Below are 17,727 nucleotides of genomic sequence, written 5' to 3' on the forward strand. Positions count from 1 at the left end.
ACCCTTTCTAGCGGCTGCAATTAAATCAACTCCCATCTTTCTCCTCATTTTTATAAAGCACAAGAAAAACAAAATACACATAAGCGCAGTTGTAAACTTAAGACAAGAAAAGCAGCAAACTTCGGCAAGCCGAAGTTCATATACCCTTGCAACTATTGGAAGAATTAAATATTCTTGAAAACATTAAAATCATCATTTACTTGCGTATATGTTTAAAAACATTGCAGCTATGATGATTTGGAGCTCAATTATTCGATATGCCAGCTATATGATATCGTTCTCCGATTCTAATAAAATTAAAAGCGCACTTCTAAACTGTCAAATTATTAATAAGTAAAAATGAATTTAAAAAAAATTAAAAAATCTTTTTATTCCTTATCAACAACCAAGTTATCTTGCATGTTTATTAAAAAGACAATTGCAACATTTATTTTTGTATTGCTTGGATTTGGATATTATTTTTAACAAAACTATAAAGATAGAATTTTGGAGTCTTCGAAATAATAAAATACAAATCAATACAAACATGTGGTCTGAGACCAAAATTGTAATTCCCTTCATACATATGCATAGAGGGTATAAAAATATGCAGTGGATGACAAAAGATCACAATAAAGGGCGACTTAAAGTGGATTTCATCTGTTCTTGTTCTTTCTCTTTCTCTGGTTTATCTTCTCCGACTCGTCTTCTTCTTTCATACATATATGTATGAATATAGACTCAGCATGAAATGAAATAAAAAGCGGTTCAGCTGATTTAATTTATCGAAAAGCCCCGCCGAGAAACGGCAGAGATCAGCTGTGAGTTTTCCGAGAGATAGAGAGAAAACTGGGGAGAGGCATACACTAAGCGAAACTATTCCGTTTCCTCCATTCCTTACCAAAAAATCATAAACGTACTCCACTTGACTTTGAATTTTCATTTAAATAACGTTACCTTTCTCCACCTTCAAGACATTACAAAATTTGTGAACCATAGAGGTCATACCACTTGGCATTGAAATTAATCAGGTATTGTTCAATGACAATGACATAATTTGTTAGTTTCTTCTGAAATAATTGTTCGATCTGGAACATTTTTAGTGGGCCAATGATCTAAGCCGAATAAACATATACAATGTCTCTACAGCGTTTTGCGATAAAGGGCAATATAGCTCCCGAAATCGAGACAATAATATAGACTAGATCGACTAGGCTTTTGATCCTGAGATTCATTTACATACTTTTTAACGAAACCAACATCCCTTTTTGCTCTACAAGCCACTAGTGAAATAAGAAAAACACAAACCACCACCACGATCATCGCAGTGTATTACGCATACGGTGACGAACCCACTTTATATGGTAATATCGCTCCGAGAGAGCGAAAGCGCTACTATGTCTCACTTGCGCTCATTGAAATGGATGGAATGGAACGGCTAGCACTAAGTCTGTATGCTTCGATCACCAGCACCCACCACACCAAGTTTCAGTTTCAGTCGAACAGCCTTTGAGAAAGCAACAAGTTGCTCCGTGCGGGTCAGCATTTGTTTTAATTATTTCTTTCCAATCGAGACTCGCGGCGTTCTTTTGTATAATTTTTTTTTCTTTTTCTTATTGTTTTTCTAAAATATTTCTGTGGATGACGAAGAGCAGCATTAATATGTCTGTGCTTTAGTGCGGCCCCTTTAAAAACGATCGCTGGCAAAAAGAAAGAGGGCGATTAGTGCGGTTTTTTGTTGCACCTAATCTATTGCCAAACGAAAACGAAATTGTTTTACAAGTAGAAAAACAAGAAAGGAAAGTGAAAAAGTAGTGAAGCAGATCCCTGCAAATAAAGCACCATGAAATCGGGATTGTTAACTCTGACCCTGCTCGTTATTATAATTTCGAATTTGGATTTGCAAGTGTTAGCCCATCCGGAGCGCTACAATCGCCTTCCCTTCCGCGGACATTCGCAGGTCGGTGGGGGGCAGGACCCCGCCCACCGGGAGAACCGGGATGACCTCTGCACCCAGTGCTTCTGTTCGCACATCAAGGCCATCTGTGACTTCCAGCAAAATAAGACGGTGAGTTTCGGTTTAGGTTTCTGTATCACTCATATCCCCAGCCAGACAAAAGCGGTTTTTAATATTACTTAATTGGTCATCGATTCGATATATTTTCATGGCAGCACGAAGCTTAAACACCCTTGTTTTTATGTTATTTCGACATTTAACGTACTTGCTGTATGTGGTTGTGACGAAAAAAAACATAGATAATGTCCGATAAATATGCCACAAAATTCGTCATATTTAAAAAACAAAAAATATCATTGAAATGACATTTAATATTAAAAAAATGTGTTGTTACAAAAATTACATTATTTTAAATATGCGATTTAATTACAATTGCATTTTAAACCAATGTAATATCAAGTTTTTTGTTTGTAGTAAAAATCGAAAACTTTATTACAGACTTTAAGCCTACAAATAAAATGGCACGAAAAAGAGTCACGCAAAAAGCTTAAGAAATGCATCCGGCAACTAGAAATTTCGAATACAATGGCAAAGAAATCCAAGAAAAAGCTCTGCAAGTCAAGAATTTTCAAATTAGTCAACTTTCAGCCAATTCTAACTCATATTTCTGCAGCTGAAACGAATGTAATACCAAGTTTTTTTTTTTTTTTTTTTTTTGTTTGTAGTAAAAATCGAAAACTTTATTACTGACTGACTTTAAGCCTACAAATAAAATGGCATGAAAAAGAGTCACGCAAAAAGCTTAAGAAATGCATTCGGCAACTAGAATTTTCGAATACAATGGCAAAGAAATCCAAGAAAAAGCTTCGAATTAGGTAACTTTCACCCAATTCTAACTCATATTTCTGCAGCTGAAGTTATACATAGTTAAAATATATTTAGCGGGTTTATGTTTTTTCGACGATACATATGCGTTTGCGCTGAAAGCACTTGCATTGAAAAAGAAATAACAAATATCACAGAAATAACATGTAACATTGTTATTGTGGGCACTCCTAAATTCGTTAACCTTGCTTTTTTAATTAGCGAAAACTTTAAATGTTTGAAGGCATGTATTGGCTCTTGTGTGTGACATTTTCCTTAATGGAATTAGCATTTATATACAGCAGTTATTGTATAAGAAAAATCTGTCGAAGTTATGGCCTTATTTGGCAAGAAAATATTGGGCAAAAGCTCGTAGTTAAACCACTTATACCATAACATGCGATAATTGCAGTTAACAACATTTTTCACGTAAAATAAGCGCAGTCAGCAACACTGATCGAATTAAGTTTTTTATTAACAAAATTGAATTATAATAGCAGCAGTTATCTAGGTCTTAGAATAGTAACATTGTTCATTACTAATAATTTTTGGATATTTGTGTAAAGGCTAAATGAGTTTACTTAATGCCACTTTATAATTTCAATGAATATACACTTACAGGAAAAGCTATCAGAAAATTAATAGTCATCTTGGTTTATTTAAACAATTTAAGTGACTAATCACTGATGTCAAAACTTTTTATTGATAGGAAATAAAAAGCGTATATCACTTCAAGTCACATTTGTAATTCAACCATAAATACTTCGAATAAGTCCTATGATTTTTTTTTGATTATAAAGCTTAAGTGGCAATTATAATTTCTATAATCAAGAGTTGCCGCTTTGAGTGACCACTGTAACAGAGGGTATACTTATGTGGAAGCTTTTGGCAGCTAACTGCCAAAGTAAACTAAAATTTAACGCACTGAAATAAGCGGATAGAACAAAGAAAATCGCAGAAACAGAAGCTGGAGAAGAAGGGAAAAGGGCAGGAGAAGCTGATAAAGACGAGGGACAGACAGTGGCGACGATAAGTGAGCGCTCAGAAATCTCAGAATTTTTCCTTGTTGTTGGTGATTGTTGGTGGACTTACGTGGTTGTTTACTTAACAACGTCTAGCGTTAGAAAGTGGAAAATATTTATTCAGCTTGTTGTTAAGTTCGCCGAAAATGATTATGTTTTACATAAAACAAATTTTTCAACATATCTATTTAGGTTATTATTATAAGTCAATTGACTTGCTTATTTTTTATTAGTCAGGCTATATGAACATAAGTGTTTTTAAATGCCCAATATTGGTCACATATTTTTATTCCATTTTTTTTACTGACTATTAACTATTAAAAAACTGATGGCTGGTTGTATTTGCTTAATTTAAAATATTTAAAGCGATACTTAATTATTGAAAAAATACGAAAAAATATTATCAAAAATTAACAAAAACTTTTTTTTTGCCAAAAAAAAGTTTATTTTAAATATAGAATGTTCAGATTTTAAATCTTTTCTATTAAGACTATAGATATTCCCTGCCCGATGTACTTTAATTTTCGACCATGGAATTTGGGGAAAATTATAGTTTTTCAGCGTTTTCCGGTCTTGAGGAAAATTCGCTGTTTTGAAATGCGTTGCGAGCACTTTTTGATTAATAGTAGTCTGAATCGGAATGTAAACAAAAGCCGGAGCTGCGTGCAAAATAAAATGAATGAAAGAACAAAACGAAAGAAGGCGGCGCCGTCGCCGTCGCCGCTCCCTCTTCCTCTTCCCGCCTCCCTCTATAAGGTGGTACCGCTCCCCCCACTCCCCCCTTCTTGGCCACCAACCCGTTCGACAGGTTATGCTAATGAGTCAGGTGTGCGTGTGTGTATTTGTTGCTGCTCTCCGTGGCTCTCTGAAATTAAAAACAAAAAAGAGCGAGCAAGTGCAAGTGATTGCAGAGTGAATTTATGGCCAGCAAATTCGCTTTTCCCCTGAATCGGCTTCTTGTATAATATACAATCTTTAGATATATCAATCCGTGTAACTACAATCACACTTTATACAACATTTATCCATCAAATTACAATATCTTTTAAAAAACCTTCATAACGATGTGGTCAATGCACTTATTTTAACTTATAGCTCCCAACTTTTATTAATTTATTAAAACTGTCTAAAATATAAAGAAATATACAAAATAATGCATAGAATATAAAGCATAAGGAAAATAGAAAATGCAAGTGATTGCAATACACACATATAACGTATTCCATGTAGATAAGAAGCTGTAGTACAAATAATGGATTTATAAATATATATAAATTAGCCATCACATGCATTTAATTATATAGTTGGCTTTTAATTGAAAATATCTTAGAAGTACATCGATTAGGCGAAACATCAAGGTCATATTAATTATTCGCTCTATATGTATGTGTCTATCAAAATATATAATTTTTCGTGTAACCACATGCTTATTATACAAATCCGACTGCATTTCCGAGAACTAAAAGCCATTTGTGTTCATATATCAGTAATCAATAATCCAAATGCTCTTCTTATGTGCTCTTGAAAGATACGCATGTGTGTATTTAGTATCTACAAGATATAAGACCTTTGTTTTTTTGCTGTGACCAAAAATATCTCTCTCTCTCGAGAGAGAGAAATATCTCTAGATATACGCATATCTTCTATCGTTGACGAAGTCATTGAATTCTGCACTTCCTCAGTAATTAAGTGAACTTAGATGCTTTTTCCAGCGGATGTGGGCCAAGCGGGTGGCACTTTTTCCCCCTTCCTCACCCCCTTTCTCCACCATTTCTCCCCCCTTTCCCTTCCACCCTCCGCTTATCTTTTCTTTGTGAGCGATTGAGTGTGACTGTGTGTGCGTCGCATGTGTTGTCATCTTGTAGATACAGAATTTTCTTTATTTGCTGCGTGGGCCTGCATTTCAGTTTTCTATGTGCAAAGTGGACAGACTATCGAAAACAGAACCCGAAACAGAAATCGAAATAAAAACCGAAAACGGATAAGGGGCAACGAAATCGAGTGGAAATGCATTCCACCCACTTTTCCAGCCCAACCCCCTTGAAGTCTATAGATTGACAGTAATAAGCCAAAAAGAACTCTTATTAGTGTTGGCAGCTGGAAGACACCGAAAAAAACTGAGCGAACAACTCAAAATAAAATCAGTTTAATTATATGGCACTCAAGCGAAAAACGCGTGCACTGAAAAAAATAGTTCGATCCATTTCAGGTGCTTTGAAGAGGTCTAAGTCAACAAATGTTGAAATTTTTAAAAAAAATTTTATTTTAAAGGATTTTAACTGACTTCCATAACTAGAATTTTCGTACCTTTAAATTTCATTTCAAATATAAACTCTTCAAATTAAAGTTATGTATCTGTAGCTTATTTACACGCATGATCACATTTATATTTCAAAAAAATTTACATGCAAATATAAATTAGAAATTATGTTTTAAAAATATTTCTAAATAGCTCATGGATATAAAATCTAAAATATATAACAGGATTTCTTTATGTCATTTTGTACCTCTGCACATTGAAGTCCAAAAAACAAACCCCAAAAAAAAACGTTGAAAATTTTTCCCTCTGCAAGGAAAAAAGGAAATGGAGGAGGATGGGGGTTTGCGTTCCGAGTGTTTCTGTTTTAGTGGAATGCGCCTACTTAAATTCCCATTTCGAATGGATACTTAAACTACTTGGGACCAAATGTTATGGCTGCGAGCTGCTAAAAATCCATCAATTGCCACAAATTGAATGCTCGTTCCACAAAAACAACAATAAAACAACAAGACAGCAACAAGAGGAGGAACGAGAAGAGGACTTTGAGTGTGAATGCAATGAGGTGGGCCACAAAATAAAAGAAAAATCTGAAGACAGCGCCCCAGGAGGTGTCTGAAAATCGAGATAAAAAAAGCGAGGTTGGAAAATGTGCATTCGATTTAATTTTGCCAATAATTCCGCTAATCGGTAAACAACTTTCGATCGTTTATGTTTATGTAAATGCATAGCAAACACACAACCACGGAAACCTCTTTTTCCACTTCGATATGGAAATGAAAACATTTACAAAACATATGCAATCGATGTGTGTACATAATATGGCTGCACATGACTCAAATCTGTAAACCATAAAGCAGAAATCCATAAAAACCATATAAACATAAACCATGGGGAATGGTTTCACTGATCGAACACATATTTAATCGTACGAATTTGTCTATACTTTTGATAATATGTGGAGTATTTACCCAATGGTCAATGATATAGTCTTCCAATAAAAATATTTCTTATATTGACTAGAGGTTCTTAATAAAAAATTACAAAAAATAGCCAAGTGAGTTATGCTCTTAAGATAGGAATTCCATAAACAATACCTATAAATTAGGTATATATTTTTTAAGTTCCCATAAGCAAAGTAAGTTTACTTGGCAAACCAAAAGGAAATGAGTTTTAAAATTTCTATTTACAAAATAAAAGTAAAGAAGTAGCAGCAGTTTTGTGGCTATGTTTTGTTTTGATCTCTTTAAATTTGTTTACTGAAAGCTTTATCAATGCCAATATACGCAGCAAATTTTGATTATACAAGTTTCAGAAATGTTCAGCTCTTCCCAGAACTTGTGAGTATATACAATTATTGTGCATTCTGACTTCTGTTTTTCTATGCTTTGCAAGTGCTTTATATGATAAATCTATTTATTTTGCGAACAGGGAGCTATTTATCGGCCACCTTTTAAAAAAACATGGACTTTATACTTTAATTTCGGATAACAATAGAAGGAGTAACGACTGGCTTATCTAGATTGGCTTATCTGGGGAGTATTATAAGTGTTCGGAAATGAGAGGAACCACATGATGAATTTACTTGGCAGCAAGTCACGTAGCCATTTCCCAGTCAAACGTGTTGAGGCTGAGTCTCACAGATACAGATAAAATGCGCCGATACCAGATGCATTCGCTACAGCTCGTTTGTGTGGGAAATAGATTGGGAAAGTCCTTTGCCCATTTTCCGACCATGTGATCAGCATGCCGTTTGAATTTCAGTTTTCAGTCTTCTGTTTTTCCCGGGCGCAAAAAAAAGATATAAAGATATAGATACAAAATACCGAAAGAGAGCGAGACGTGGATCATAATTTATTTTTAATTGGCTTTGTTTGGTTATTTATGTTCTGTTTTTGGTTTTGGCACTTCCAGCCAGGCGACGGCAGCTATTTCCGCTTGTCTGCCACGCCCTCCGCCCCCTGACCATCCTCCATGCTCCAAACTCCATATTCCATCCTCCATACTATATGTTTCCGTTCCAAAAATATATCGCTTAAAGTTGTCGCCGACGAAAAATGCCCGGAAAATGTGAAAACCGTGAGCGGAATCTTTTGGAGAAAAGCGCCAAGAAATCAGTTTGGATCAGTCAGTGAGTACGAAGTTCTATAAATAGGGCCTAGATCTCAATGGGCAGTCCATATACATATACACAGAGAAAAAGCTGCATGAAATACACCTTTATTTCAAGCCCTGTTATGAAGTTAAAACAAAGAAATTTAGGTTTCCAATTGAATTTTAACAAGAAAGAAAGCAAACTTCGGCAAGCCGAAGTTCATATACCCTTGCAGCTATTGCATGAATTAAATACTTTTGAAAACATTTAAATTATGATTTACTTGAGTATATGCTGAAAAACATTGAAACTATGATGATTTGCAGCTCAATTATTAGATAGTTATTTTATAAATTTTTATTATTTCTATGGAAGCTATATGCTATAGACGTCCGATTTTGATAAAATTTAAAACATAATTCTGAAATAATTAAACATTGCTATATGTCGAAGAACTAAACAAAAAATTAAAAAACAGAAAAGTTATAATTTTTTTTCATTTATTTTTCCGATTGTTCCTATGGGAGCTATATGCTATAGTCGTCCGATTTTGATGAAATTTAAAACATAATTCTGAAATATTTAACCATTACTATATCTCGAAGAACGAAACAAAAAATTAAAAAACAGCAAAGTTATAATTTTTTTTCATTTATTTTTCCGATTGTTCCTATGGGAGCTATATGCTATAGTCGACCGATTTTGATGAAATTTAAACCGTAAATCGGAAATATTTAACCATTACTATATGTCGAAGAACTAAACAAAAAATTAAAAAACAGCAAAGTTATAATTTTTTTTCATTTATTTTTCCGATTGTTCCTATGGAAGCTATATGCTATAGTCGTCCGATCCGGCTCGTTCCGACTTATATACTACCTGCAATAGAAAGACAACTTTTGGGAAAGTTTCATGCAGATAGCTTTAAAACTGAGAGACTAGTTTGCATATAAACGGACGGACAGACGGACAGACGGACGGACAGACGGACGGACAGACGGACATGGCTAGATCGACTCTACTAGTGATGCTGATCAAGAATATATATACTTTATAGGGTCGGAAACGTCTCCTTCACTGCGTTGCAAACTTCTGACTGAAATTATAATACCCTCTGCAAGGGTATAAAAATGTATTTACTATCTTTCAGTTCTATAAAACCAAATACAACGTTTTATAGAGCTTTCCAATTAAGAAAAATATTTAAACTCCTTTCAAGCCTTTTTTATTTGAACTTTGAAAATATTGCATATCATTTTAATATCTGGAACATATGTAGCTGTATCTTAAAAAGATTAAACTCAAGTGACTAATTTCGTGGGAATTAGAGTGATTTCAGGTACGTTTTACTAAAAACATTCCTGTTGCATCATATTTATATTCGAGAGTACCCTAATTATTTAAAAATGCTACAATCATGATTTTGATACCAGTTCTTTTTTGTATTTTCACTTCTAGTATGATTCATTGTGTATACTTTTTTGTTTACTCTGTATAAGCCTTATTTATAAATCTGTGACGATATATGAACGCCGGCTGACGAGATGTGGAACTTCATAAACTTTTTAGACGCTTTGGCCACAAATTTGTTTGTTTTTCCTTTTCGACTGATGGTTCCCATAAACTTGAAAACGAATGAAGGAGGAAATGGTGGGGTAGGGGGAAAAACAGAGGGGAGGAAAGAGGGTGGAAAAACTGTCTGTCAGACAAACAAGCAAATTAAAACTCACACGTAATTGAGACTTCCTCTTTAAGAGGAGAAAAGAGCGAGAAACTGGAGCAATTGAAAGAAATTGCGCCCAAAGGCGTGTAACAAACAGACCGAGAAGAAGAAAAAGGGGGGCATTCAGGAAGAGGGCAAAAATAATAAAAATAATAATAATAAAAACAAAGAAGGCCAGAAATCTCGGCAAGAAATGGCATCAGGGAGAGAGAGATGAAATACAGAACGAAGAGGGAATAAAGCTAATGCAGCTGTGGCTAAAGATCCAGATTCTGGTTCAGATCCAAAGACATTGAACCCACCAACGAGGCCAGACGAAAGAGCAGGTGGCCAGACTTTCAGATCGAGGCGTGCATTATAATTACAATGCCAATCAACAGCCCCCCCTACATTTTCTTCCCATTATGGCAACTGCGAAGACGACACAAATGACAAATTTGATTAAAGCCAACAGTAAAACCGGAAAACCGAAGCTCTAAATACACTTTAAAGTATTAACAGCGGATCGTTTCAATCTATACAAATCCATTTTATAACAGCTGTCTTATACAGTTGCCTGATCATACACAATTCGTAGAAAACGGTGATGAAGATATGCACCAAAAGATAAGATAAGTTTACTTGACATTTGTGAAAAAGGAAAATTTGAAACAGGCAATCAGAAAACAGAAAACCCGAAGCTCTTATACCTAGTACAAAAGATAAAAAAAGATTGACCGTTGTCATTACGCTACATTTGCAAAAAAAAATTACGGTTTGTGCAAGTGGAAAAAAGATGGTGAGGTGTCTATACCAAAGGCACGTAGGCACTTACACCCCCATAGGGCGATTGACCATTAACAAAATAAATAAACAGTATTAAAAAATGCAACCCGAAGCAAATGAGCACTTAAATTCAACACCTGAATGTACAGTAGTGCCCTTGAGTTTTGGCGTTTATTGATAAGCGATTACCTTGCAGAACTCCAAAGAATGTCGAAACGTGAACTTACAAGAACTACAATAAATACTGATTAAATTACTTAATTACTTAAATCTTATACATCCCATCAAGTGAATATCAATTTCCGATTTAGCTTTTTTCGCTCAGTAATATACACAATACAATTTCAATTCACTAACTGAATTTCATTGATATTATTTCATTTTACTTATTTAAATTTTTACTGGTATGCCAAACAATTCGTTTGTGAACTCCTTTTTTATTTATACTATAAGCAGCATAAACTACTTAGTAATATGACTTATTCTTTTTTTTTTTTTGTAGTAAGTATTTCACCACCACTCCTAGTAAGAATCAACCCACTAAAACTCCTCGACTTTATTCGAGGAAGTGGGTTGATATCTGAGCTGTAGGCTCTGAATGGGGGTACAATAGATCTTACAGGTCGCGGTACACTGGACACCCCGATATTAATATATAATATATATAAGTATTTCACCAGCCTTTGCAATTGCAGCAACAGAATTGAAAATCCTAACTTTACTGTAAATTAACTCCAGTCTCTGACGATAAGAATATTGAAACTGGACAGTGTGAATCAAGTGTGAGTCAGTCACAAATCAAACAGAATTGAAGAAAAGCAGCCAGATATATTACGCTGTTCAAAAGCAAACAATCTGCTTTAAAGCGATAAACACAAGTTCGATTCATAATATTATCATACAAAGAAATTACCGCAAGGATGAAGCACAAGTACGTGTGGAATACTTTTATTTGAATTTAACTAGTTTCAAACATCGTATTGATCTTGCAAAAGTGCTTTAAACTTTTGTTCCCTGAACCCAAAATATTTATCTTTTAAAAACAAAAGAATTACTTAAAAATGATCTACGTTTATCCAAACTCTGCTGTATTTTCTTGTCAAAAATCTCTAAGGCTCTGGGATATCTTGAGATTTGCTCTGCTTTCCATTAACAATTCGTAGGGCCACTGTAATCCAGATTCATTAACGCATTAACGCAATGAGGAAGATCTTGGGCACTTCAACGTGATCAGCAACAAGATCATCAGCATCATTAGCGACCGTATGTCGTGGACATCGCAGCTCGTCATCCAGCCAGCACTTTGAGTTGCAACTATTTTCACTTAATTTAATGAGAAAATTGCACCCTCGGGTGATGGTTCGAGTTTGAGTTCGAGTTCCAGTTGGGGTTCTTCAATGGAGCAATGAACGTTGCGGTCAAGTTGCCGTTGTTGTCGTCGTTGTCGTCTGATGTTGCTGCTGTTTGCGTTGTTGTTGCTGTTGCTGTTGCTGCTGCAGCAGCTCCTATTGTTGTTGTCGCAGACACTGCGTTTAAAAATATCACAAGAGTGAGGGATACAGACCGCAAGAAATGTAAGTCAAGCGTCAAAGCCCCCCGGCAACAGCAACTCCACAGCAGCAATATAAACAAAACAAAAAAAAAAAAAGGAAAAGAAAGAAAGAAAGAGGTTGCAACAGCGGCAAGTGTCTGGCAACTCCCAGTTTTCCTCTAGCAAAACAAAAAGTGCTTAACAGCCTATGAATTTCTGAGTCATTTGTGCCAAAAGAAGTGCTAAATAACTTGAAATACGTATCTGTATTTCTTCAAAACCACACATCATTGTAAATTGCACTTAGTTTCAACTTTAGAATTTGCTTTTTATGTCGCCTGGAGTTTTAAATGAAATTGGAATGCTTATTTGGACAGCAAGGCTGTTATATATTTTGTTATAAATGTAACTTGTGACGAGTGTCATTATTTAAAGGTTTTTGTAAGCTTTAATTATTGTGATAGTTAATTAAATAAATGGAAAATAATATATAAAATGAAACGGCTACCTTTCACCTCAATTGGCACTCATACCTAAAAAGTATTATTTATTTCATTTTCAATGATACCTAGTATTACTCTTTGCAATTATCATGTTTCCTCCACAAAATTTCTTTTCTAGATAATTAAGTTTAATAAAATATATGTTTCCTTAGTTTAAGCCTCCAGTTGTTGGTCTTCAAAATAATTCATTCCCATTTTCATATTTGGTTCTCTATTTCTGTGTACCGTCAACAGCTGTCGAGCGTTTTTAACAATAAATACGCGGTGCCGCTAAACATCAAGTACATAGAGGTGCGACTGACGGCTGGCACCCAGTTCGTCCTGCATGAGAACCTGTTCCAGGATAACCAGGTCAACTACTTCGGCGTGATCGGAGTGAAGGATAACGATCAGGTGGAGATGACCAGCAATGCCTTTTTCCACAACAAAGGTGGCTTTCCGAGCATCGAGATTAGCAAGGTGTCGTCGGTGTTTCTCCAAGACAAATTCCTGCCAGGTAAGTTAGAGACTCACTTCACCCGTGGAGCAAAGCAGAAATTACCCAGTAAAACTTCAGGTGCGGAGTTCAAGCTGCTGGTGGATGACGTCGATAAGCTGGTGGTGTTCCCCAATGCCTTCCAAATGACCAATTTGGACTGCACCCTCAGGAGGATCGGGCATCTGGAGCTGATGAAGAACGCCTTTAATCCCGGCGGTGCCACGTATGGAATAAATGTGAGTGCATTGCAATTATTGATTGTGCTCGTTGGTCATAGAAATGCATTGAAAGTATCACTGTCTGTCCGTATGAACGTCGAGATATTGAAAACTTAACCATACAACTCGCATAAGTCTGCAAAGACATGGTTATTGGGTATATGCTTATTCGGTCTATATCTATTGAGATACCAAACATTTTTCAAATCGAACAATTATTTACGAAATTGTAAGAAAATATTTATTTTATGTTTCGAACTTATGGTTTATCGCGCCATTTACCGGATTCATATTTAATTTGAAATTGGTTAAGAGAGTAAAGGGTGTACAAAAGTCGGAACACCCGACTATTGCTTTTCTTTTTGTTTTTCTACTTTACTCAACTAAATATCGATTGTGCAGCTTCGCGTGGAGAATTCTACTATCGATCAGCTGGGCATCTTTGGCGTGTCCATGAGCAAGGTGAGCCTGGTGGGCTGCCACATCCGTAGGATCATGAGCAACGCCTTCGATGTGACCAGCATTAAGGAGCTGTTCATCGATGATTGCCACATAGCGGTTATCGAGTCCCAGGCGCTGACCAACAAGCTGCACAGTGACAAGGTGGCCATTCTGAGCACGGTGATCGGTACAATTGAGGGCCAGGCGATCAGCCAAAGCGGCATTACCACCATGATTATGTCGGGGAACACGTGAGTTGACTTGGGGTTTTGCAAACCATAGTGTATCATGTTAATCCTTATGCCTTCCCCCTTTCAGAATCAACAAGATCTGTTCGAATGGCATTCAAATAGTGGCCGTGAACCTCTTCATTCGCAACAACACAATGCGCCACGTGGAGCCCAATTGGCTGAGTGTCGGCCAGGCCGATCAAGTGGCCATCGAGGACAATAGCTTCGATAACTATGGCCGCTGTGAGCTGAACATTGGCTCCTCGAACTGCAGTTTTCGCAACAATAAACTGCAAAATCCGCAGGCGGGCAGCCTAAATTTCACGTGCCGCGTTCACCAGGTGCGCGTGGGTCGCGAGTGCACCTGCGACAAGTCCTGGCTATCGGCCCTGACCGATCACGACCTGGAGTCGGAGGTGATGTGCCAGGTGGCGGAACGGCATGGTGGATGCTTCAATGCCACTAGCACAGATCTGCGGCGATTTGTGAATGAGGCATGCGGTGGAAATGCGACGATGCGCGAGTGCATCGCTGGTCAGTGGCATGCAAAGTCGGCCAGCGATCAGTTGAGCGGCACCAGCAAATACCACATCACCTGGATAGCCTGTCTGATTGCGGGCGTTACCGCGGCGATTGTCCTGGTTATAGGCGTGGTCATCAGATGCTGGCACTCCATGGGTGGTGGACGAAATAGCAACGACATTTGCCTGATTGCCGAGGACATTCGCGAACAGTTGCAGCAGAGGGCCAGTTTGCTGAAGGCGGGCGATGGCACACGGAACTCCATCATGAAACTTATCAATGGGCAGTTCAGCAAGGAGGTCTGCCATACGAGGATCATGTCATTCCTGGGGGACCTGAAGCACAAGTCGCCGGAGATTGAGGCACTGCTGTTCCAGCACATTGTCCAGTGTCACATGAATCCGCCGACGGGCGATGGCTACGGGCCAGGTGCTGTTCCAGCCTTACCCAGCGCACCCAGTCCGAATCCCAGTGAGGGTGTCTTCGACGAGGAGCCCGTCTACCAGGAGCCCGATCAACAGCGTCCCCTCATCTGCGGCGAGTACTCATCACCGCCGCACCATCTTGTCGAGAATCCGTACTCGGAGCCGTTTAATGCAACGAGTAAGTACGGCGGCCAGGACTGCAACAGCAATAGCCGTAATGGCCGGGAATCGGATGGGTATTCTGGCCAATTCCGGCCCCTCCTTCCACAACCCAATCGAATGTCTTAGTTATTTTGGGTATAGGGTTTGTATCTAACTTGTACATATTTAACCCCACAAAAAAAAAAAAAAAAAACACTATTATTATGTGTGCTAGCGGATAGTAGTTATTGTATTTATGAAAGTATTTATTAAATCACTACTGGAATCCCAGGTTTAGTCAACTTGGACACAATTAAGCATCCAATCGCAGTCCCGAAATAAAAACAAAACTGAAAAAGAGTTCTATATGATCGAAGACTTTCCAAATTTAATTTTAAAGAAAAGTGCATTTAAGATCTCCATACGATGCGAATGAGATTCAAATATGATCAATTTACGTACCACTTAAGATCCATTTATGATTTTTGTACGATCCACTTGCAGATAGTAGACAACCCTATACATTTTTTTTACAAGTGTTTTTTCACTTTAACTAGGCATATGCACGTAGATTTAGCACAAAAATTGTTTGTATACCCACAATACCCCACAATTAGACACACAAACACACACACAATTTCGCTGGCAGGCGTCGATCCACAAACACAAAGGCAAAATGGCAAAATCCACAAGTGCGGAACGCATTAACCCACAAAGGTACTAAAAAACAAAACGTAGTTAATTATTTCCCGCAACCCTACAAACATGGTGATGGATTCTCTTTCTCTCTCTATATTTCTATACAAAAGTCTTTGGTGATGTATATGTAATTTGTGACTATACCTGTAATTGTAACTAACTTTGATGTATTTCGTTAATTTACTGATTAAATGAGCAACTAGTTAAATAATCGGGTTATGAAATCGGTTATAAAGGCATCTAAAAGTAAAAATGTAAATGAAAAATACATTGTTGTGTACTTTAAGACACTTTTATAGGTGATTTCAAACCATTTAGTTTAAAATAATCAATTATTAAAAGACTATTCATATTGTTCTTTTTTCAGATGCGAACGACATGCCACCGCCATATCAATATGCCACGCCCATGCGCATTCTCACGCCCCCACAGCAACTGCAACAGCCATCGACGATGGCCAATTATGCAACGCCCGTGTGGCGGTCCACGCCGAGTGCCACGCCCACCAGTCGACCGCCCTCGGGGTCACAGGATCAGCAGGGGTCAGCCACAGCGCCAAGGGCAGTCAAGGATCTAAGGCAGGCTCTCCAGAATTCCCCACAATTCCATCCCAATCAGCTGACCTCAGCGCGCAACCAAAGACAGATCCTGCAGACCCTGCCGGTCCAACCGCCGCCCTACAGTCACAGTCACAGTCACGGTCACGGTCACGGTCAACGGTCACAGGTCAGGGGTCAGCGGAGGCGCAGCTTTGAGTGCCTCGACGGCGCAGCCAGTCTGGCGGCCATGGAGCACATGGACTCCGGTTCGGATCACTCCGGCGGCAGCGATGTGACTGTCCAAATTGCCGATGTGATCGACTATGCGGATGCCTAAAAGTATGCAGAAAGTATAAACATATATATATACGACTATATATATATATATATATATATCTGCCACAACTGTCACACCTGCCACGCAAAAAAAAAAAAAAAAAACTTTGAAAAAAAAGAGGAAAACACCTGCCAGCAGCAGCGCCCAAAACAAAAACGAAAATACTTTGTGATATTCAAACAGTTTCTCTGGAGTTGCGAACGAATGTAGAAGATCTACATTTATGTAGTTATAGCTATAGAGAAACGATCGAGAAGAACGGCGCCAGCCGCCAATAACATAAGCTAGTTTAAGTTGATTTTAATAAACGAGTCCTTCCAGACCGCTCGACTGACTCATTGTGTCCAGATCTCAATTATTTTGGGAGTTTAAATTACTGATGAGTTGAATCCTTATGCTAATTATTATATGGATCTTCATCCAAGAAAATGCATAAAACCTAGATTTTGTTATGTCAATTGATCTAAAGTACCCCGATTGATTTTGAAAACTTAATTTAACTTTCATTTTTTATAAACAATTGTATCTAATTTTTTTGCGAAAGTTGATGAAAAACCAGCATTAATGACTGTAAATAGCAACAAATTCAAAATTTTATGAAGAGTTCAACAAAGTAAGAAATTCCAAATTTCAAGCAAGAATTTGTTAAAAATACCGATTTCTTTCGATTTTTTTTTTTTATTTGCACTTTTCAGACTTTGCAAGAAATTCATATATTTTTCGGGAGCTTTTTCATATAACTTGGCCAAAATTTAAATGAACATTAATCCATTGAATTGAATTGGTCACTTATCTTATTAAGTAGATTTTATTTTGAAATTCTATAACATACTTTTACACACCAAAAATATAATATTTCAGGCAATCCTCATATAGCAAAAGCTTAAATAAAAAAAAACAAGCAATGGATCCCATTTCTCTGATTTTTATCGAGAGGGTGGCATATTAAATGGCCAATTTCTCAGTTGAGGCAACAAAACACTTGCGTATGAGACATAAAT

General features: G+C 37.2%; 2 protein-coding genes across 2 annotated transcripts in view; one reads left to right on the forward strand and one right to left on the reverse strand.

Moving 5' to 3' along the window:
* LOC108148132 (E3 ubiquitin-protein ligase highwire) overlaps nucleotides 1-17,727 on the reverse strand; it is a 67,972-nt gene that overhangs the window by 21,604 nt on the left and 28,641 nt on the right. The gene's annotated exons all lie outside the window — the stretch shown is intronic.
* On the forward strand, nucleotides 1,467-17,060 carry LOC108148133. Its single transcript, XM_041708538.1, has 6 exons — nucleotides 1,467-2,047; nucleotides 12,931-13,192; nucleotides 13,253-13,410; nucleotides 13,795-14,084; nucleotides 14,152-15,188; nucleotides 16,218-17,060. Exons 1-6 carry the CDS (start codon nucleotides 1,823-1,825, stop codon nucleotides 16,724-16,726), a joined length of 2,481 nt encoding a protein of 826 aa, XP_041564472.1. The 5' UTR covers nucleotides 1,467-1,822; the 3' UTR covers nucleotides 16,727-17,060.

Source organism: Drosophila elegans, unplaced genomic scaffold (genome assembly GCF_018152505.1).
Source record: "Drosophila elegans isolate 14027-0461.03 unplaced genomic scaffold, ASM1815250v1 contig_149, whole genome shotgun sequence".
NCBI lineage: Eukaryota > Metazoa > Arthropoda > Insecta > Diptera > Drosophilidae > Drosophila > Drosophila elegans.